Consider the following 22,247-nt stretch of genomic DNA (forward strand, 5'->3'; position numbering starts at 1 on the left):
ATTGGGGGTCCCAAGGTCCCTGGGCCTGAAGGCTGGTTCTCAGCTCCTCCTCCCACCTTTAGGAGCTGGCTTTCCCACCTGGCCAGAAGCGTGGGCACAGACCCCTTGGGCTGGGACCAGTTAAGATGACTCACCAAAGGGTGTGGGAGATTCTGGGCAGAACACCCAGGGGCCTGCGCCTTCCTCCAATCCACACGGAGCTTCTGAGGACTCTCTGCCCAAACCCCCAACCCCCAGCTAGGTGAGATTTCTGTTTCACCCACTTCCATAGTGCGGTTGTAAGGCCTGGGGGTGGGTAGGGGTGGTGGTGGTGAAGCCCCAGACTGTAGCTTGAAAATCCAAGTCCTAACTCTTATTCCTGAAAGCAGTCATCTAAGAAGGGTTAGGTGGGAGGGGAGATTGAGGTTGGCTTCTTCACTCCTGTCCTATCCCAAAGCAAAAAATTGGGGAGGGGTAAGTTTCTTGGGCAGCTGGGCAAAGAAGAGGCAGGTGGCCTTGGAAAGCCTAAGGGCTGGGTTCATTTCCGGCTCCAGCTCAGAACCCAAATCTTCCCTCTCTCTTAGCCTCAGGCAGGCCAGCTTCTGGATCCAGTCCTGTGGTTCCTGGCCCCTCCCTGTCCCAATATTCACGGTTCCCAGGCGGCTTCCCACACACCATCCCCCATACTCTGTTGCACGTGCTAACTGGTTTATATTCCACAAAACCCACACACATCCCTACAGTGGAGGGGTGGGAGGATTCCCTCCGACCACCCTTCTGGGGGGTGGGGTAGAGAGTGGAAGATTGGGAAAAAGAGGAAGAGGATGGAAGGGAAGAGGGCGGGGGAGGAGGCTGAGGCTGCAGGAAGGCCTGAGATGCAGGAAGCAGCTGGGAGTGGGGGGAGGCTTTGTGCCTGAGTTGTTCTCTGGGTCCTAGGGTCCACATTGTTCACCATTTTCTGGGATCTGTGGAGTGAAGCAGGGCATCTGGACCTGTCATGTTCTAGAGTGTGGACCTCTACTTCCAGGCCCTGGCAGCTGAGGAGGGGTAGAGGGCAGCCCCAGGCCCCTGTGTACGTGGGGGTGGGGGGAGCATCAAAACAGCTTTCTGAGTTGCCAAGACAGAGGATGTGTAGGTCACTGCCGCCTTCGCCCTTCTTTCCTGTACACATTTGCATACAGTAGCCAGGATCCTTTAGATCAGAGACCCAAGCTACTGAAATTTTGGCCCCAGGCATCCAGAATTCCTCCTCCAAAACTCCTTCTTCTGTTTGACAAGCAGGAATGCCTACTGTGGCATGAAGACAATTTCTGTCCCCTCCCATCCAGCCTGGGTGCAGAGCATGCGGGTGGCAGGACACCCTCTTCAGACCTCCAAAGGGCAAAGGCCAGCTTGAGTGATGAGGACCTTCTCCTTTTTCCGGTCTGCTTCCTCCTCCACCACAAGGCCAGCAACACTGGGCCAAGGTTTCACATCTTAGAGGACAGGTGCAAAAGTTTCCCTGTGGGAAATTGTTAAAATGCAGATTCCTGGGCCTAGCCCCTGAGATTCTGCTCCACAAAGTTTGGGGAGGGCCCAGAAATCTGAATTTAAAAAATTTTTAAAGCGCAGAGCGATTTTGTTGCTGATGGCCTTGAACCATACTAGGGAGCTCAAAAGACCTTCAAGGAAATGATCCTTTGCCCCTCCCAGCTAATCTTCCTTTACATTTGGGGTGGAGAGGGGTCTCACTGAGACCACTGTGGCTGGATTGCCTCCTCCCAGCATTTAGTGGGGATGCCGTTATGTGGGCTGTGATAAACTGCAGTCAGAGGTTAGGAAGGAAGCATTGAAGAGGACTGGCCAGGGTCTGGGGTCAGCGGAAGGCTGTAGGCGAGGGACCGGGAGGGGATACATTCGATGGAGGGGAAGGGGAGGGCTCACAGACGCCGGCCCCGGAAATCCGATTCCTCTAGGACCCAGAGGTGCCAGTTCCCCAGCGGCGGCGGCGAGAAGGGCAGCCGCTTGGTCTCCGGCAGCGGTCGCTCGGGCAGAGCCAGAGAAAGACCGGAGCTCGGGGCGCGGGGGGGAGGGAGGGAGGGAGGGTGGCGCGGCGGCGGAACGGCCCGGGCCGGCCGAGCAGCCATGGGCGCCGGGGTGCCGGGCCCCCCGAGAGCCAAGGTCCCCGGCCGGGGTTGGGGGCGTCCGGGTTGCCAGCCCCACTGACACCGCCTCGGACGATGTGAGCCGGCGCCTCCGCCTCTGCTTCGCGGGCAGGGCGCGCGGTCCAACCCGCCCCGCCGCCGCTTTTCTAATTTGGGTGGGGGCGACCGGACCAAGTCACTCGGGCTTTGGAAGAGGGGCTGGCTGTCTTTGGCAGCTTGACTGGGGGAGGCGACCCACACAGGGCGCTCGGAGATTTTTTTTTTTTTTTTCTTTTCTTTTTTTTTTTTTAAGAGGGGTTAACTGTCTTTGGCAGCTTGGTTTTGCTAGGAGCCTATAAAAGGCCTTTCGGGGTTTCTTTTTTCGGGGGGAGGGGGCGGTGGTCCCGACTTGGCCAGCCGCCTGTTGGAGGGGGGGAGCGGGAAGCGGGGGTATGCGAACCCGGCTCCCCCCACCATGATGAAGACGGAGCCGCGGGGGCCCGGGGGTCCCCTCCGGAGCGCTTCCCCACACCGCAGCGCCTACGAGGCAGGCATCCAGGCACTGAAGCCGCCCGACGCGCCCGGGCCCGACGAGGCACCCAAGGCGGCCCACCACAAGAAATATGGCTCCAACGTCCACCGCATCAAAAGTATGTTTCTGCAGATGGGCACCACGGCGGGGCCGCCGGGCGAGGCGGGCGGCGGCGCGGGCCCTACTGAGGCCCCGCGGGCGCCCGAGCGCGGCGTGCGTTTGTCGCTGCCAAGGGCTAGTAGCCTGAACGAGAACGTGGACCACAGCGCCTTGCTCAAGCTGGGCACCAGCGTGTCCGAGCGCGTGAGCCGCTTCGACTCCAAGCCCGCGCCCTCCGCGCAGCCCGCGCCGCCGCCGCACCCGCCGTCCCGGCTACAGGAGACGCGGAAGCTGTTCGAACGGAGCGTCCCGGCGGCCGCGGGCGGCGACAAGGAGGCGGCGACGCGGCGGCTGCTAAGGCAGGAGCGCGCGGGCCTGCAGGACCGGAAGCTGGACGTCGTGGTGCGCTTCAACGGCAGCACCGAGGCGCTGGACAAGCTGGACGCCGACGCCGTGTCCCCCACCGTCAGCCAGCTCAGCGCGGTCTTTGAGAAGGCGGATTCGAGGACCGGCCTTCACCGCGGGCCGGGGCTCCCCAGGGCCGCGGCCGCCGGGGCTCCCCAGGTCAACTCGAAACTGGTCAGTAAGCGGTCCCGGGTGTTCCAGCCGCCGCCGCCACCGCCTGCCCCGTCGGGGGATGCCCCAGCGGAGAAAGAGCGCGGCCCCGGAGGGCAGCAGACCCCGCAGCACCGAGTGGCCCCCGCCCGGCCGCCCCCCAAGCCCCGGGAGGTGCGCAAGATTAAGCCGGTGGAGGTGGAGGAGAGCGGGGAGTCAGAGGCCGAGGCGGCACCAGGGGAAGTGATCCAGGCGGAGGTGACAGTCCACGCAGCCCTGGAGAATGGCAGCACCTTGGCAACCACAGCCAGCCCCGCATTGGAGGAGCAGAAGGCCCAAGTGGCCCCCGAAGAGGAGGCGGCGACCGTGGCGGCGCCGGAGAGAGGGGTGGGCAATGGCCGGGCCCCAGACGTGGCTCCGGAGGAGGCTGATGAGTCCAAGAAGGAGGACTTCTCGGAGGCAGACTTGGTGGACGTGAGCGCCTACAGTGGGCTGGGGGAGGACTCTGGGGGCAGTGCCCTGGAGGAGGACGACGAAGACGACGAGGAGGATGGGGAGCCCCCCTACGAGCCGGAGTCGGGGTGCGTAGAGATTCCCGGGCTCTCGGAGGAAGAGGACCCGGCCCCGAGCCGGAAGATCCATTTCAGTACGGCACCCATCCAAGTAAGTGAGCCCCCCTCCCCGCCCCCGCGCCGCCCCTGCCACGTGCACGCTGTCGCCCCCGCCTCGCCAGCCTAGTTTGGCAGGCTGAGTCAGCCCCTGCCACCAGCCCCCTTCGCAGAAGTTACCACCCTGAGGGGGACGTGGGGGAGTTCCAGCTGTTTGTCAGAGGGAGACGACTTTCAGTCCTGAGACGTGGGTGGCCTGCCCGGACCTGCCCTCAGGTTCCTCTGCCTGCTGCCCCGCCCAGAGCTCGGCCCCACCCGACCCACGGGTCCTGGGACACCTGCTTTCCCTTCCTTTCCCATACATTCTTCCTCCAGAGGTGTCAGAAGCGAGGGCTGGGGTGATGGGAAGGGTGTGTGTGTGTGTGTGTGTGTGTGTGTGTGTGTGTGTCTTCAGGAGAGCACCCCCACGTTGGTCCTCGTCCCACTCTGGGCAGGAGGGGTCAGGGGAGCTCAGAAACATCCCCTGCTTTCCCCCTGTATAGGAGCTGCATAGAGTGTGGGAGGGAGGAGCCAGGAACTTCCCAAAACGAAGGTGTAGGGGACTGTAGCCCTTCCTTCATCCTGTCTGTAGCCCCCACACCAACTTTGCAGAAGTGAAAGAGGGAAGCAGTTCTGTGAGGGTGAGCAAGGCTGGGGGCATGTGACTGGGCATTGTGGGAAGGAAGGTGCTGGGACTCTGTTCCCTGGGGTCTGTGTGGGCCAGGTGGAGGTGTTGGGTTCCACATGGAGCAGGCACTCTGTGTGGCTCTTAAGAGTGTTAGGCCTTCAGCAGGGCTGGGAGGACACAGGGTGGGGCTGGGAAAACCTCCTCCCCACCCTCCCACAGGGCCTGGCAGCAGCCTGCATGCCTTTGCTCTTGGCTGCTCAATAGGACAGAATTTCATGGCCTTGGCAGGCCCCAAGTGTTCTTGCCACATTCTCTGGGTGCCCTGAAAGAGGGATGGGGGCTGCCCCCTTTGTGGATCTAAGTTTGCCCCCCTCCCATCCCCACCACTACTCTGGGTGATTGGTTTGTGGATTGTGCCAGTGCCCAGAGATCCTCAGAACAGTGCTGGTGTGTGTGGTAGGGAAGGGATATGCCCTGGGGAGAGGAAAGAACCCCAGGCCACCCCCGCACACACACACACCTCCTTCCACCCTCCGCTCTTGGCTAGCACATTCAGCCTAGATGGCCTTTTCTCACCACTCCAGACTCAGTGGTGCCCAGCGCCAGGTCCACTGCAGGGGGTGCCAGGCTCCTGGACTTTCCTTGGCCTGGACCCTGCTTTTACCCCTCCCTGGCCAACTCATCTGTTTGCATGCAGTTTCCATAACTACTCCTGGACACTGAAGCTGCCCAGTCTTCCTCTCACCCACCCCTGAGTATCTTAACCTCTGGCCCTCGCCCACCTCTCACCCCGCAAGAGGCCTGCAAGGTGCTACTGCTGCCAGGCCAGCCCCTTTCCCAGCTACAACCTTACAAGTCCTCACCCAACCCTTCTCCCCTCCTGAAGCAATGACATCCTGAAGGGAACTGAGGATTATGGTGTTTCTTGGGATGCTGAGGAAGAGGATGGGCTCCACTGAGGGAGTCAGGACCCCTACCCACACCACCACCAGTTTTTTGAACCACCTGATCCCCTCAGTGATGCAGTTTGGTCATTTATTCCTGAGTCTCTGACTGTCTATATTTGACACCTTACCCTGATTTTTAGGTAAAAAATAGCGCATGATTTGGAGCAGTGCTCCCTGACTCCCTGGTGACTGTCGCTTGCTCAAGTGTGGGAGCCAGTGGCCTGTGGTGCCACCTTGTTGTGTCTGACTTTTGACCTTGCTAGGGATTTCCTCTTCCCTGCCCTGGATAGTAGGTCCCCATCTTTTCCCTCTCCCTGCCCCCACCCTGCATTGATACTACCGTGTTTCCTTGAAAATAAGACCTGGTCTTATATTAATTTTTGCTCCAAAAGACGCATCAGGGCTTATGTTCAGGGGATGTCATCCTGAAAAATCATGCTACAGCTCATTTTCCAGTTAGGTCTTATTTTCAGGGAAACACGGGAAGTCCAGAGCCTTGCGTCCTCCTGATGACCCAATTGTTGCCTTTATGGAGGTTTCTACTAAGGATAGAGAACCCAATTCCAGATTGTCACCTGGGGTAGGGGGACTGGTCCCTCTGACAGGCTGGGCTCATAGTGATGGGCAATGCGAAGGGTCGTCTGGGGCCTCTGAGCCTGAGGCCTGGGTGTCCTGCAGGGGGCAGGATTTAATAGGCCGAGAAGAGAGGGGAGGGCAAAACCCAGGACAGTCTGTGAGGGTGTTTTGGAGGTCAGTGTGTGTGTGTGTGTGTGTGTGTGTGTGTGTGCGTGCACGCATGCTCACACGTGGATGGGGGAGGGGTTTGGTGACTCAGGCCACCACAAAGACTGAGGGATGAAGGAACCCTATCTTCTGGAGGATCAGGGGACTCAGATGCAGAAAGTGGGCCAAAGCCAATTTGTCATGTCCAGGCTCATGCCAACTCCTGACCTAGGGTCTGGGGTATGTATAAAATGGGGATAAAGTCACAGGTGACCCGCCCACCAGAGCCCAGCTGGGCGCAGTCTCCTCCTGGCCTGACACTGGTTAACACAGGGCAGTGGACCTGATATCTTGCACCATGTGCAGACTGGGCGACCCATCCCTCCAGGGGGCGTGGAGGCTGCTGGCCAGATGTCAGGAGAGCAGTCCAACCGCTGCACAATTGACAATGAGCTTTAAGAGCCTGAGCTCGAGTTTCTCTGATACTGTGAAACTGAGGGTAATGAGTTAAGTGGTCACATAGCCCCCTTCCCCACAGCCGTGCTTCTAATCCTATGAACCTCACCCTGGAGTAAGCCTGGGGGGCAAGGGAGGGGGGAGGAACAGAGGAGCCCAAACAAAGCCTGGGACCCCAGAGTGCTGCTTTGCTTGCTAGGTGCCCATGGGCCCCCCTGCTGGAGGAGAGGGGCCCTACTCCAGCTCCTCAGGCCTCAGGCCTAGCCATCTGACAGAGCTGCTCCCACCTTTCCTCGCCCCCACTTGGCTCCAAGTGGTGCCAACCTGTCGCTGCAGGCATTGAAGCACGAACACGTCATGGTACCCCAAATGGTGCTAATTAACCTCCCACTGGGGGGGGCACCTCTGCCTGGGCCCAGAATTAGGCACTCCCACAGAGTCCCTGCCCTATCTTCTCTGTTCTTTGGAGGAGGATTGGGCTGGAGAATCCCGCTTTTTGCTGAAAGACACAGGAAGAGGGAGACAGCGGAGGGGAATGGGACAACAAGGCAAGACTGGCTTTGGGGCCCCCACAGAGGCTGAGTTGGCTGTGGACAGTGTCAGAGAGACTGTCAGGTCCCCACAGCCTCGTCCCACCAGGGCCCAGTGCACTGAAGGTAGGGGCCAACCTCAGAGAGCTGCGGTGCTAGAAGGAGACTGAGGCCTGGCTGGGCAGGCAAGGCCACAGAGGTCTGCTGTTCTCCCCTGCTCCTGCCACCTGAGGGGCACCTCAGGTGGAGGGCCTGCCCTTCCTCCATGGGGGTGGAGGTGGTACTTCCTGCCTCTCTCCTCCACCCTGGCCTCAACTTCAAGTTCAGGTCAGCTGTGCCCCTCTGCCTCTCTATCCCTGTCTCTCCTGCTCCCCTCCCCCTCCCTGTGTCTCACACCCGATCCCTCCTCTCTCCCCATCTGGCATCCTCCAGCATCTCCGTTCTTTCTCCCCCACTCCTCTTCTCTTCTCCTCCTGCTCAGCCTGTTCTTTTCGCTGTCCTGCTGTCTGGGTCCGGGTCCACCCTTGCTTCTGTCTGGCTCTCTGGGTCCTCATCTTTCATGAAAGTTTCTCCGTCCGTCTGTTGGTCTCTCTCTGACCGGGGTTCCTGAATCTGACAATTTCTCCAGCATGGCCTTTCCTTTCCTTCTCCAGCAGGCATGCGTGTGCCGTCAGGGCTGCAGGAGAGAATAACGGTGTGGATGTGGCAAAGCTCTTGCGGCCCTTTCTCTCTTGCCCCACGATCAAGGGCCTTCACTCTAAGCTGGGATCATTGCAGGCCTTGAGGGAGGCCTTATCTCAACCTCTCTGGGGGGCGGAGGAGGCCTGTGGTCGGTAGGGAGCATTGCTGGGTGGCACAACCTGCCCTCAGCCTCCTCACACCAGTTGTGCCAGGCCCTCTGACAAGTGCTCCCTTCCCCAGGTGTTTAGCACCTACTCCAACGAGGACTACGATCGTCGCAATGAGGACGTGGATCCCATGGCGGCCTCTGCCGAGTACGAGCTGGAGAAGCGGGTAGAGAGATTGGAGCTGTTCCCCGTGGAGCTGGAGAAGGGTGAGAGGCCAGGGCCAGGCCGCATAGGTCTCCTCTCTGGTGCCAGCTTCAGCCCTGGGCCCGTCAGCACCCCACAGCCACAGGGACTCCCGTCCAGCCCCAAGCTCCCACCACCATTCCTGTGTGCTTCAGTTGCCAGGTTCCCAAAAGCACTGCAGGCTGCATCCTGGGCTGTGTGTTGGCCCCCTGATGATGGGAAATGGATGGGGATGGCAGACATTGATGGAACAGTCGCATCTAACTACCTCCTTATGTGCTGTAATAGGTGCTAGGGAGGGACGGGAGGGGCCGCTATAACAGCATTTTACGGGAGACCTGACCAGACTTGGGTGAGGGGGTTCCCCAAGGAAGTGATGCTTGAGTGGAGGTCTGAAGAGGAGGAGTTCCGGGGAGGGAAAGAGAGAAGACAGGCTTGACTGGATTTGGACAGTGCAAGGGAGAAGGGTGTGTAAGCAAGCCCTTCGAGACAACATGAAGGACACTGTCTTTTTTCTAAGAGGGGCTGGAAGCCATCACAAGGTGTGGGAAAGGTATTCTAGAAAGATCACACCAGGCTGTGATGTGGGGAGAAGCGTCCTAAGTGTATGGGAAGAGACCCCTGTGGTATGACAAGAGGGTGGCCATGTGGGAAGTGGGTGGACTTGAGAGATCCTGGGAGGTGGAATTGACAAGGTCTGTTGGTTATCCGGCTTGGGCCAAGGCTCGGACGGGGAGGAAGGAATCCAGGTGACTCCTGGGTCCCTCGAGGGGCTGGCGGACAGGAAGAGCCTGTGTGTGGGAGAAGATGAGTTTGGGTGTCAGAGGCCCATGGGACCAGCAGGGACAGCTATTGAGAGTGGAGTGGACCTTGGGTTGAGAAGAGCAGGAGGTGTTTGGTCATTGAGGCTGTGAATATGGATGAGAATGCTTAGAGAAGGAAGAGACTGAGCGCATTGCTGCCACCCCCACCCGCCCCATCCCTGCACACACCCTCATCTGCATACACACATCTCTGGCCCACCTGTCCGGGCCACCCTCCGCAGTTCCTCCCGCCTGTCAGTCCTTTGGGTGCGCAAAGGGCGGGGAGTGACCCAGGAGCATCCTAATTGGCTCAGCAAAGAGGAGGGGGACAGAACTTCATTCCTTGCCCAGTTGTGGGACACCCCAAGCATGGGGACTGTTCCTGAGGTGAGGATTAGGGATAAGGTGGGTCTCACTCTGTCCCTCGCAAGCCCCAGGCTAGAGCTCCTTGCCCCCGCCCCCCTTCACCACCACCACCCCTGCCACCAGCCTCTTACCAGCCTCTGTTCCACAGACTCCGAGGGCCTGGGCATCAGCATCATCGGCATGGGGGCCGGGGCAGACATGGGCCTAGAGAAGCTGGGCATCTTCGTCAAGACTGTGACTGAGGGCGGCGCAGCCCATCGGGATGGCAGGTACCTCCTCCCCCTTCCCCACCAGCTGTCATCGCAGGGGTGGGCCACCACCTGCGTGGGGTGTTCACGACCTGTCCACAACAGGTGTTCGTGGAGCACTCCTGTGCGGGTGCTGGCCAGGCCTGAGGTGACAGCAGTGAACAAGACAGATGGAACCTCCAGCCTCCTGGCACTTTCATTCTAGGGAGGCCGAGGGCAGGGGCTGGTTTGGGGTATGTCTGGGGCTGGGGTAGGCAGAGCATGGGTGTGGAAGTCCGTATGCCTGGTGGAGTACAGATGAGCATTCTTTCCTTCATTCAGCAAATATCCAGTCCCGGATTCCGTCACAGGGCTGCTGCCAGGTCCTGGGCAGTCAGTGCTGGGGCCTTGCCCTTGGGAAGCATGTGGTGTGCTAGGGCAGACGGACATTCAAATGGACACACAGAAAATGATGAAATGGAGGAAAAGTCTAGAGTGCCGTGAAGGCATAAAAAGGCATCAGGGAAGTCCTCCTGGATGAAGGGACCTTGGAGCTGAGCCCTGAAGGAGAACTGGAAGTTCGCTAGGCCAAGGGGTTTTTATATGCAGGAGGTTCCAGGCAGGGGACCAATAATGGGCAGGTAGGGCTGGAGCCTAGCAAGCAAAGGAGATCCAGTGTGTGGTGTGGCTAGAAAGAGGTTGGGGTGTGCCTAGAGTGGAAGCTGCTGCGTGTGTGTGCGCGCGGCACGTGCCTGTGTTTGGCATCTGTGGCTAGAGGAGGCATGTGTAGGTCAAAAGGTTCTGGGAGGGCCTCCTGTACTCCTGGGCAGCCAGTGGCACTTCTGTGGGCTGCTCCACTGTGTATGTGTATTGCAGGGGAGAAGTGGGACAGGCTTTAGGGCGCCTCAGGGTTGTAAGTTGGAGGTTGACATCAGGGATCCCTGTGGTGGTACCTCCAAACCCAGACCCCTTTCATGTGCCAGAGGTGAGTGGGTGTCCCTGTGAGAGCTGGGTGACTTTGGGGTCATGTTGCTAGAGGTGGGGTTGCCTCATTCAGGGGGCGTCTGCCTGCTGCAGCACTTACCTCCCTCATTTGTACTTTGCAGAGCCTTTCCCATAGTCCCATGGTGGTGATTTGGGGAGTGTGTGTGCACGTGGAGAGTGTCCACGAGCTGGTGCCCACATGTGGGGCATGTAGGGGTCAGCTGCTTACAAAAAGGCCCTTTCCACATGGGAGCCCTGAGAGGAGGCCTGGAGCTCCCAGGGAGGTAGGAGTGGAGGAAGGAGGTGACCAAAGGTCCCCCAACTACTTCACCCCCCTCGGCAGGCCAGGCTGGACCACCCCCATCTCTCTGGTGGAGAACAAGGGCGTCCAGGGCCACAGCTGGGGCGTGTTGGGGGCTATGCGCCTGTATCAGGGTGAAGGGAACTTGTGGGACAGTGTGAACACGAGAGAGTGTGTTATGTGGCCTCAGGCATTGGGAGGAAATCTTCAGACTCAGGTCTGTACAGATGTGTACAGGTAAGAAGGCTGTGGGCCCGTGCCCAGCTGCATGGCGGTGACAAGCTCTGTGGACGTCACACTGCTATGTGTGCTTTGCTCGCCTGGGTCTCACTGCCCACAGGTGGGTCTGGCTGATATCTGATCCTCATGCCTCGTGTATTTTATGTAGGGAGACAAAGGACCAGGTCCCTGTGGGGACTGAGCCTCGAGGTTCTGACAGGAAGGGAGCCACCTCTACCCCAGCTCCACAGTTCCCCTCATGAACCCCCTAACCAGTGTCACCTCCCCTAGGATCCAGGTGAACGATCTCCTGGTGGAGGTGGATGGAACCAGTCTGGTGGGAGTGACCCAGAGCTTTGCAGCCTCCGTGCTCCGGAACACGAAGGGCCGAGTGCGGTGAGGGCCAGGAGGGTAGGGCTGGTGGCGAGTGGGAGCAGGCGGGAGGCTCGGCCCCCATCCAGACACTGCCCAGTGCCTACATGCAGTTAAGGTTCTGGATGGCCCAACTTATAAAGGATGTCCCACTGCCTCTCTGCCCGCAGGAGTTGCTGTGCCAATATCCTTTGCCCCAGGCCTGCCTTCCCATCCTACGCCCCTGACCACTGCTGGTCACTATTACTCGGGCTGCAAGGCCCACTGTCCACAGCACCTCCAAACTGGCCTCTGGGGTTCATTCTCCTTCCCCCTGCCTGTCCTGACTCATTCATTGAGGGCATTTCATCCCTTCGTCCTCACCTGTACTGTGTAATCCTGGGAGCACTCTCTTCCCTGGGCCTGTCATTAAGGGGGTTGTGTTAGAAGCTCCCTGTGTCTCTCTCTGGCATAACATTCAGGGACCACTCCCTGCCTCCTCCAAGAGGGGCACTGCCCCCAGGAAAGGGTGGTGGAGAGAAACAGGATGTGGGTGGCCACGGAGAGGAGGGGCTGGTGCCTGGAAGTTCCACTATTTCCTCTCCATCCTAATCTCCAGTCACCATCATCCCGCCCCTTCCTGAAGCTCAGGACCTTGGAGCACACACGAGACACCCCTCCACAGCCCCGGCCTTGCCGGGTTGGGTCAGCTTTGCCATCCCCTGCCTCATTTTCTCCCACACGGTGGGGTCAGAGCCTCTACACTGGCAGCTCCTGAACTCACGTCCCTAACCCTAGCCCTAACATCACCCCCTCCTCCAAAACTGGCCAGGAGGGCTAGTGGGCCTCTGCCTCTCCTGGGAAGGAAACCCAATAAGGGCCCCAGCTCCCCCATTCATTATTAACCTTCTGCAGCCTCTGGACTCAGCCCTCTCATTTCACCTCCCCTGGGAGGGCCTGGGTGTGGAGGGAGGAGCACCAGCGGGGAGGATGGTGGCATTACCCAGCTGAGGACAGAGGCAAAAAGGATGACACTGGTGCCCTTACAGGTTTATGATTGGCCGGGAGCGACCAGGTGAGCAGAGCGAGGTGGCCCAGCTAATTCAGCAGACCCTGGAACAGGAGCGATGGCAGCGCGAGATGATGGAACAGAGATATGCCCAGTACGGGGAGGATGACGAGGAGGTAGGGACACCTGGCCTGGCTGCCAGCATCATCGCCCCCTGGTGGCTGGATGGAGCTTTACATCCATCCACTATCCGCCACTTTCCCAGGCCTTGTAAAGAAGCCCAGAGCACCTTTCCCAGTCCTAGCGGAGCTCCCAGTCTGAGGGAGGTGATGCAGACCCCTCTCTCCAGGAACCTTGAGTCTGATGGAGGAGTCACACTCTCTGTGTTCAGAGAAGCTTCCTAGTCCTACAAGGAAAACACAGTTTCTCAAAGAGCCCCCTAGGAGTGGAAGGCGTAGCCCCTAAACTCAGGGGACATAATCTGAGGAAGTAGACAGCTCCGGACCTCAGGGGACCCACAGTGTGTGTGTGTTGCGGGGGAAGCACAGGCTGTTTCTTCAGGGGTCTCAGTCTTATAGGGGAACTAGCCACACCTTCAGGGGAAGACACAAACCATGAGTCTGGTATGGCCCCCCGTCTGATGGGGAAGCATGAACCACAGCCCTGCGTAGCTTGCTCCCAGTCTGACACGAGCAGACTGCTGCCAGTCTAAGCCCTGACCATCAGGCCTGAGGGAGGCTGAGATGGGTACAGAGCACAGCCTCCTGTCTCCTTCACAGACAGGAGAGTATGCGACCGACGAGGATGAGGAGCTGAGCCCTACGTTTCCGGGTAGCGAGATGGCCATCGAGGTGTTCGAGCTGGCAGAGAATGAGGATGCTTTGTCCCCCGTGGACATGGAGCCCGAGAAGCTGGTGCACAAGTTCAAGGAGGTGGGAGGAGGGAGTCTCTGGGGTGGTAGAGGGCAAAGGCAGGCCAGCATCCTGCCCTGTAGCACTGCCTGCCCCAGCCGGAACTGAGCCCCCGCCTCTCTTCCTCACAGCTCCAGATCAAGCATGCTGTGACTGAGGCAGAGATCCAGCAGCTGAAAAGAAAGGTGAGGGGGTGTATGGGGGGGAGGGACGGGGTCTGAGGGCTGGGGGACAATCCGCCACTCTCAAACCTGCACATGCTGACACTTGCCCACCATCCACCACCCACAGGCACATACAGAACAAGCTACTCTGAGGGTAGTGTTAGGAGCTCAAGCTCCGGACCCATCTGCTCCACCATTCAGGTGCTATTCTGTGCCTCAGTCTCCTCACCTAAAAAATGGGGTAATAATAGTGCCAATGCCATAGGATCGTTGTAAGGATTAAGTGAGGTAATACATGGCAAGTTCTTAGCACGGGGTCTGACACATCATAGGTGTGCAATGCAAAGTTGAGTTATTAGCTGTTATACTAAAGCACACTAAGTTACACTCTAGATGTCTTCACTTTCATATTGTTCCACATGTGTCCTCTACATGCAAGCCCAGCAGTAAATGCAAACTGTCCAGAGATACACACACAGGCACACACCAGCTTGGGCCTCAGGCACATAGTACTCACAGAGCCACTCAGCCACACACCCAGACACCCACTCTACACAGAACACAGAGACGCTGGACCCATGCATCACGTGGCATTACACCCACTGCATCATCCTGTAATGTAGACCCCCCTCTGATGGCTCTGTTGTGAGATGCACAGACATGGCCATCACACAGGATGAGTGTCATAGGACATGTGCCTTCTCACAGTGCTGCTGGTGTTGACGCTACCAGATGGTGACACAAACGTGACATACATAATCACGTATATGTACCATGCACAGACACCCAGACAAGCACATTGGGTGCCAACACTTTCGCGGGCATGGAGATGCACAGATTTCACATTAAAAGTCTGTATTGGGCCCCTGCTGGGCCTGGACATTAGGAGGCCCACCTTTTGTGGGGCTTCCAGTATGGTGGGGAAAGGCAGGTGTACACCGGGGCCATGCAGACACGGTACACTCAGGTACATGTGTGTGTGCACGCCCACATGTGGGTTTACACCCAGCATGCGTGGAGAGAGGAAATTGTGAAGCTGAGCCGCGGGAAGGCAGAATTTCGATGACTGAGGCAGAGGAAAGGTATTGCTGGCAGGGAGACAAGCTCGAGCTTGGAGGCTGGCTTTGGAAGAAGGCCCGTGTGCTGTGGCAGCTGTTCCTGTGGGGGAGAAGTGTGAGCAGGGCTGGACTGCTGGGGGGGCTGTAGCTGCAGTGTCCTGACTCTCCCCTAAGGACTCTAGCCTTGGACCTGTGGCCACGTGGGGGCCATTAGGGGGAAAGTCACACTGTCTGTGAAGTGGGAGGCACAAGTGTGGGTGGGCAGGACCTGGAGGCCAGCTAACTTAGAGGCCCAGGTGGTATCGTGGCAGGGCCGGGCCAGGGCTGCCCAGAGTATGGCAGAGGGTATGGAAGGGAAGAGCAGGTTGGAGCTGCATTTCTGAGGTCTTGATGACAAGCCATGCTCCTGGGTGGATGCAGAACATGAAGGGAAGGGGCAAGTGAAAGGTCGTTCATGCTTCCAATCTATAAACATACATCTCAGGTGCCGCCTGGGTGACGCACTCTTCCAGTCTCTGCAATGGGCCGTTCCACACTGACACAGGGCTCTGTGGGCGAGGACAGGGTTACTGAGCTCCTAGAGCAGCAGGACGTGATCCAGGTTGTGGGGTGGGGGTGCTGTGCTGTTGGAGGGACTCACAGGAGACTTCTGTGGAAAGGGACATTCTGAGCAGAGAGCCACAGGGTGAGCTAGTGGGAAATGATGAGGCAAGGGGTGGGAAGATGGGAGCATTCTGGGCAGAGGGAACAGCACAGGCAAATGCCCTGTGCCAGGAGGGCACCTGGCAAGTCTGAGCATCTGCAGGAAGGCCTGTGTAGGTGGGGCACAGAGAACAAGCGGTATTTGCATCCAACAAGGTTGAAGGGGCGGGCAGGGGCTGAGCGTTGGGGGGCAGTGAGACGATGGTAGCTTTGGACAGAGGTAGGCTAGACAGGAAAGGAGGGAGAGGTTTGTGTGGGTGAGGGTCGGGTTTGGGGCATGGTGCCTATGAGAAGGTGGGAGCAAGGCTGGGCTAGAGCTTGGGACTCGGGGCTTTGAGTGCACAGAGGGGGTGTGAGAAGTGAGTAGAGAGAACAGAGGCTCTAGAACTGAGCTGTTGGGGCTTGGAGGTCTGCACTGGGGTGGTCTGGGAGCTGGGAGAAGAGCCAGGAGTGTTCAGGAAGCCACAGAAGCAGGGACTGGTCAGTAAAGCCAGAGCTGCAGAGAGGGAACAGAGGGCAGTGGTGGCCCTCACCTGCCCAGCTCTTTAACCTCTGTCATCTCACTGTAGCCCTTGTTAGTTTGGCAAAGCAGGAATCACTCCCATTTTACAGATCAGAGGATTGAAGCTTAGGTAGAAGTTGCCTTGCCTCATGTCACAGAACTAGTCAGTAAATAACTAACCCAGGCCTTCTGCCTTCTAGGAGTGTGGTACAGTGTCAGGGACTCTGGCCCCCAGGGAGCTTTGAGGCTGAGGTCCCGCTCCAGTTTCAGGTCTCAGGCTCAGCCAAGGAGTTAGTAGTGGGGGTGAGGGGCAGTGGGCCCTTTATCTGCAGGAATCATTCAGAGACTGCTCCCAGTACAGGATGGGGGTGTTCCTGGGCTCCCTCTGGCCCCCACCAACCCAGGGTTGCTCCTTCCTCTCTCAGCTGCAGAGCTTGGAGCAGGAGAAGGGGCGATGGCGGGTGGAGAAGGCCCAGCTGGAGCAGAGTGTGGAGGAGAACAAGGAGCGCATGGAGAAGCTGGAAGGCTACTGGGGTGAGGCCCAGAGCCTGTGCCAGGCTGTGGACGAGCACTTACGGGAGACCCAGGCCCAGTACCAGGCCCTGGAGCGCAAGTACAGCAAGGCCAAGCGCCTCATCAAGGACTACCAGCAGAAGTATGTAGCCAGAGGGCTGGGGGCTGGGGGTCCTGGGCCCAGGGAGGATTGAGAGGCCTTTTGTGGTAGTCCCTCTCCACCCCCAGCTGAGTAGGGAGGTGAGGAACACAGGGGGGCCCCATGGTGTTGGGGGCACCTGGGCACCAGAGCCAGCACAGCCAGACCCCCGAGGCTTTGGGAGTACCTGAGACCCCCTGACCTGAGAACAAGGAGAGGGCAGAGCTGCCCAGGGGGAGCTGAGGACGAGGCTGAGGACCCTGACACTCCCTGGATGGGAGCCAGGCCACACACCAGTACCCACTCACTGTCTTTCCCCTGCTGATCCCAGGGAGATTGAGTTCCTGAAAAAGGAGACTGCACAGCGCCGGGTTCTAGAGGAGTCGGAGCTGGCTAGGAAGGAGGAGATGGACAAGCTCTTGGACAAGGTAGGCCCAGGGGTGCCCTGGGGGTAGGACCCGATAGGAGCAGCAGGTAAGCCCCCATCTAGCACCTACTCTGTGGATCCTGGTGGGAGAGAGGGGGAGTCATGCTGCTGGCTGAGAGCTCAGGGTCATATTCCCACCAGTGGGACAGAAGGGGCAGGGCCCATGCCTGTTACCCAGGCCTCACCCCCTCTCCCCTTTGTTTTCCAGATCTCAGAACTGGAAGGAAACCTGCAAACACTGAGGAATTCCAATTCTACTTAACAGGAATCATTCCTTGACCAGACAATAATTAATCCCCTCCCATTGTCCTCTCTCCCCTGTCCTCCACCCCGCCCCCTACCAGCCTGGGGACAGGTGCCCCACTCCCCCACCCCTCCGCCCCACTTTTCCCAGCTTCAGGGACCAGAGGGCCCATATCACAGGCCCCCTTATGGTGGCTTGGGCAGACAGAGGTGGCTGGAAAGATGGCCTCCGTTTTGCACCATGGGGCTGAGGCACAGAGGCCGAGGGATGCCAAGGGCTGGCTTGGGTGATGGATGGACACAAGGACCTGCAGACCAAACTGCCAGACTTTACAACCTCCAGCCTTTGTCTCTGGACTGGAATGGGGCTGGGGGCTCTCCCAACATCTCACCACCTGGAGGCTGCTCCCTGCCCACCTGGCTCCTGGGTGACCCTGGGGCCTCTTGAGATTCTACCTTCTTGGCCCTTCTCCCTCCCTCATCTTGTGCTGTCTCTGTTGCATTCTGACCCTCCTTCTGGGAGGAGTTGCCTCCACACCTCCTCTCATTGCTGTTCCCCCTCCCTGGAGGGAGAGAGTCCACCCTAGAACCTGGAAACTGGGTCTGGCCCTGCACTGATTTCTCATGTATCCTTCGGGAAAAGGGGAGTGAGAGTAGGAAAAGGGGGGCAGCAGCCCTCAATTTCTCCTTGTGCCTCCCCCCCGACCCCGCCTTTCCCTGGTGCCAAATAGCCATAACCTCCCCAGGAACTGTTCTGTGGCCTCTTGGGGTCCAGTTTCCTGGCTAAGCCTGGGAATGCCGGGGAGGAGAGGATGTCAGCTTAGCGGGCCTGGCTGCAGAGACCCTGGACTTAGGCAAGGGGAACGTTTCTGAGAGCCAGGCCCTGCCCTGGGCCACACCTGGAAGCCTTGTACTAACACCACAGAGATTCAGCTTCACCCCACCCACACCCACGCTGTTTTCCAATGTTTTGACTGGAGGGCAAAATTTTACTATTCATCTTTCTGGAGACCAGGGCTGCCCTGCTGACAGCCTGCTTTCTAAGTGAAGTCAACTCCATTTCCCCACTTTAACCCCAAATTGGGGCTTTGACCAAGGGAGGTGAGACCCGACCCCGACCCCGCCACACACACCCCCACCTTCAGATCTCCTCCCCTTTCAGACTCCATTTCTCATTTTGCCCTTTCCTCTTACCCCTCTCTAACCTGGGTTTTTGTTTGTTTTTTTTAAACACACAACCCCGGTCCCATCTGTTTTGGCTTCTCCTCGTCCCCTGTAAATAGACCATGCCATCAATCAGTATTTCTCCACCCTCCTCCTGTCCCCAGACATGTCCCTACCCCTTTGAAAGAGCTGGCTATTTCAGCGCCCCAGCCCAGACACTTCACCTCCTCCACCCCGGCAGATGGAGGGGGTGGAGCCAGGTGGGCGGGACTGCGGGGCGCTTCCGGTTTGTCGGGCCAGTGGCTGCCCCTGCCCCGCCCTCCGCAGGACTGCGTCTCTGTATATAATATATATATATATGTATGTATTGTTCCCGGTTTTGTACGGACCATGCCCTCTGTCAGGTCGTCCCCATAAAAGCAGCCCCCAGAGCCTCGCTGCCTGGTTTCTTGATTCGCAGGAGAGGGTTGGGGGAGGGACAGGGATGCCAGTCTGTGTGCCCAGTGATCCCCTGGCACTAGTGCTGCTCTGTTCCTGAGGATCTTTATAAGAAATCCCCTCTTCCGGTTCCACCACACTCCCTCTCGGCTCCCATTGCCCCCATCAGCACCCATGCTTTTTCTCCATTCTAACGGGGGTTTCTAGATAGTTCCCTAGGTGTATTGCATTCCTTTTTTTTACAAGGCCTCTGATGGAATTCGAGGATGGGTTAGATATGGTAAGGTGAATCCCAAGTCCCTCCCCAGAGAAATCCTCTAACCTGGGGATATCCAGCCCTACTCTCACAAGGCATCCTGTAGGAGGTACATGAAGGATCTAAGGTTTCCCTGAGGTGGCAGTTGGGGTGGGAGATGACATGTCAGAGCAGTTTTGTTCCCAGGGTCCTGGAGAATCCCTCTGGGGGCCACCAGAGAGGCCTTAAATAGTTCGAGCCCCCTGCTCTGTGCCAACAGGTCTGGTTGCTAACTCACTGGCTCTAATACAAATTGGTCTGGGAACCTAGATGCCAGGGTTCCAAATATAAGCCTTGGTAAAGTCCCAGAGAGGTGAAAGCAGGGGGGAGTGCGGGCCAAGGCTTGTGGCCATTTCCAGCACCAGCCTCTCCTTGCTCAGAGTGCTGGTATGTAGGTGTGAGAACAGACACGAGCCACTTGTGTTCAGTGGCCTGGCACCCACGGAGATTCTCATATTCTCCTTTGCCCTAAGGAATGGAAGTTCCAACATCAGGGACTTTCAAGGTTACCTTGGTGGGTCCCTGACAACACCTGAGATGAGTGGCCTCTACCAGACCCCCCAGTGGCAGTCAGCTCCTGAGGCAGCCATTCCCGTGTGGATTGCTCCTTCACAGTCTGACATCAAGCCAAATTCTGGCTTCCTAGCTTACTCTTAAACACCCTAGTTCTACATCTCAGGGCCATATAGGACCCGTCCAAGTCCTGCTACCCACCTGAGGGTCAACCTGGAAACCTGGGGATGGTGACCGTGCTTCTCAAGGTGTCTTCTCCAAGTGGCTCTTCCTTGGAATGCTTCTGGGAAGACATATCCTGGTGGTTGAATCCCAAGATCAGAGACCACCAATCCACAAAGTCACACAGCTCATGGCTCCAGAGTTAAAGGTCACTGAGGCCTGCTTGGGAAACCTAGCCAAGTCCCAAGAAGTGAAGTGGCTGGGCCTCCCTGAGTAGGGAGGCAGATGTGGGGGTTGTTGTGACAGATTCTGCTGGTCTGGCTGAGCATCCAGGGTAGTGTCCTGCTGCCCCCTGTCCTGTGTATTAGGGGAGGGGTCTGCACATTGTATGTTTCAAAAGGTGGGCCAAGTAGCCCCCCACCCCCCCACATCTAAGCTTAAGTGTAGTGTGAGGCTGAGGGTATTGTGTGTGGCTTTGCTGGGAGTTTCTCAGACCTGAGATGTGACTCACCCATGAGCTATGTCCATGTTTGAGGCTGTGTCAAGTGGCTATGGGAAGGCCTCTATGAGGTTTGTTCCCTCAACCAGCACTGTCACCTGCCTAGTTCTTAGGAGCTTGGGCAGATTTGCCACAACCCCAATGCTTGCCATAAGGGAGGGAAATCAGATGAGGGTTTTCTCAATTCCCAGAAGGTTAGGCATCGCTAGGAACAGGGGGTCCTCCCAGGTCCTGTGGCCTAGCAGACACCCTCACAGAGAACTTGCCCCCCACCAGCACTGACATTACATACCCATCATTTCCTTACTCCCTACAGGGACTTACATAATCAATCACCCCACTCCAGCCTACCACCCAGATCTCACTAGATGCTTGCAAACCATGTCCTCTATAAAGGCCCCAGATACTGCCCCAGAGTCAACACCCCCTCCCCAGCTCTCCACAATTTAGCAAGTACCCCATGGCTGCCAGCAGAATCGAAAGATACTCAGAGACCCCCAAACTCCCACAGATCTCCTTGGATACTATTAGCCCCTAAAGTTTGTTAATTCTACCCTCACATTCCCAAGACTTTCCTGGCTTAACATGCCATCTCCCACATCCCCTTCGAGAGCTGGGACTGTGGAGACTGGTGGGCCATTGGGGAACTCTGTTTCTAGAGACTGCACCACTCTCCCCTGAGCTCCAGACCCCTAACCAACCTCACCCACTTGCTCTTAAACAAACCCCTTTCATTCTTCTAAGTCTGTTTTCCCCTCTTCAAATAGGGGTAATAGGAACACCTACCTGTTTTTAATGTGAAGGTGAGAATCATCTGAGAAAACGGCTTTAGTACAGTGCCTGGCACCTCCTAAGCCATTGCAGTAGGGAGCTAGTTGTTGATTTTTACGTTATCTCCCCTGGCTGGCCTGCCTCCACCTCCAGCTGACCAGGTCCAAGTCTGATCTCATCGCTCTCACCCCCCCCCCCCCATTCCACCTCCAGGGCTCCAGGATCAAGCAGTCATCCTAGACTGCTCCTTCTCCCTCAGTGGCCCGCCAGTCCCCAAATCCTGTCAATCTTTCTTTCCAATTCTACATCCTGAATAGTTCTCAACTTGTTCTCTCATCTTCCTGGCCACTGCCGTCATCTCTCAACAGCCTCACGGGGGTGTCCTTGGCTTCAGGCTGCCCTCTCCAGTCCTTTCTACACAGAGGAGCCAAGGGTTCTTAACTAAAATGCAAGTCTAAGCCCTTCCCTCCTCTGTTACTTTTAACCCCCTGGCTGAGGATAAAGGGCAAGCCCTCGGTCCACCCCACCCCACCCCCAGCACTTATACGCTGCCCCGCGCAGGAGTAGCCATCACATCTCCTCCAGGAATCCTCCCGGTGTCCCCCCCACCCCTCACCCCGCCCCTCCGCGGTGCGCTCTCCCGGCCCTGAGGTATCCTCGGTGCACCAGGCCTTGCAGCACCGGGCTTGTGAGGGCCTCTCCACCGGTCTATCCCCCTACTACCCCGCGAGCCCCGACGGCCGGGACCGGGTGGGTTCTGTTCCCCGGGGTCCCCTCGGGCATCGTCACACACGATCACTCGGTGGACGTCTGTCGAGTGGATGAATCAGGAGCCCTTACGGACCTTGCAGAGGAGGCGGTAGACCCGTGGGTCCTAAGGCAGGGCTGCTCCCCGGCCGCTCCCCACCCACCCCCACCCACCCCGCTCCCCCCTACTCCCGCGGGCCGAGAAGTAGACAACTCAGAATCCCCTCGCCCGGTATCCTCCTCCCCTCCGCGCGCGCTGCCTCCTCCCCTCGCTCCCCCTCCTCCCGCTCTTTGTCTCCCGGGCGCCCAGCCTCCCCGCCACGCGCCCCCCGCATTGCCCCTTACAGGGGGACCCCCGCCGACGCGACACGACGCGACGCTCGTAGGCCTGCCAGGCGGGGGGCCGCGTCCGGCAGGGCCTGGCAGGCGGGCGGGGCGGGGAGGTCTCTCTCTCTCTCTCTCTCTCTCTCTCTCTCTCTCTCTCTCCCC

The 22,247-nt window shown here is 58.3% G+C and overlaps 1 protein-coding gene across 2 annotated transcripts; it reads left to right on the plus strand.

The window, feature by feature from the left end:
• Positions 1-2,271: 2,271 nt before the first annotated feature.
• Positions 2,272-18,764, plus strand: PPP1R9B (protein phosphatase 1 regulatory subunit 9B). 2 transcript variants are annotated; one of them, XM_019730932.2, is made up of 10 exons: positions 2,272-3,951; positions 8,141-8,273; positions 9,568-9,688; positions 11,442-11,546; positions 12,551-12,686; positions 13,290-13,442; positions 13,553-13,606; positions 16,273-16,502; positions 16,831-16,927; positions 17,135-18,764. In XM_019730932.2, the coding sequence occupies exons 1-10, from the start codon at positions 2,578-2,580 to the stop codon at positions 17,186-17,188; spliced, it is 2,457 nt and encodes an 818-aa protein (XP_019586491.1). In that variant the 5' UTR covers positions 2,272-2,577; the 3' UTR covers positions 17,189-18,764. The 2 variants fall into 2 exon arrangements, with proteins under 2 accessions (XP_019586491.1, XP_074176194.1); XM_074320093.1 differs by lacking the exon at positions 16,831-16,927 and having other exon boundaries at positions 2,444-3,951; positions 17,135-17,304.
• The last annotated feature ends 3,483 nt before the right edge of the window (positions 18,765-22,247 follow it).

This window comes from Rhinolophus sinicus, linkage group LG15, assembly GCF_036562045.2.
Source record: "Rhinolophus sinicus isolate RSC01 linkage group LG15, ASM3656204v1, whole genome shotgun sequence".
NCBI classification, from domain to species: Eukaryota; Metazoa; Chordata; class Mammalia; order Chiroptera; family Rhinolophidae; genus Rhinolophus; species Rhinolophus sinicus.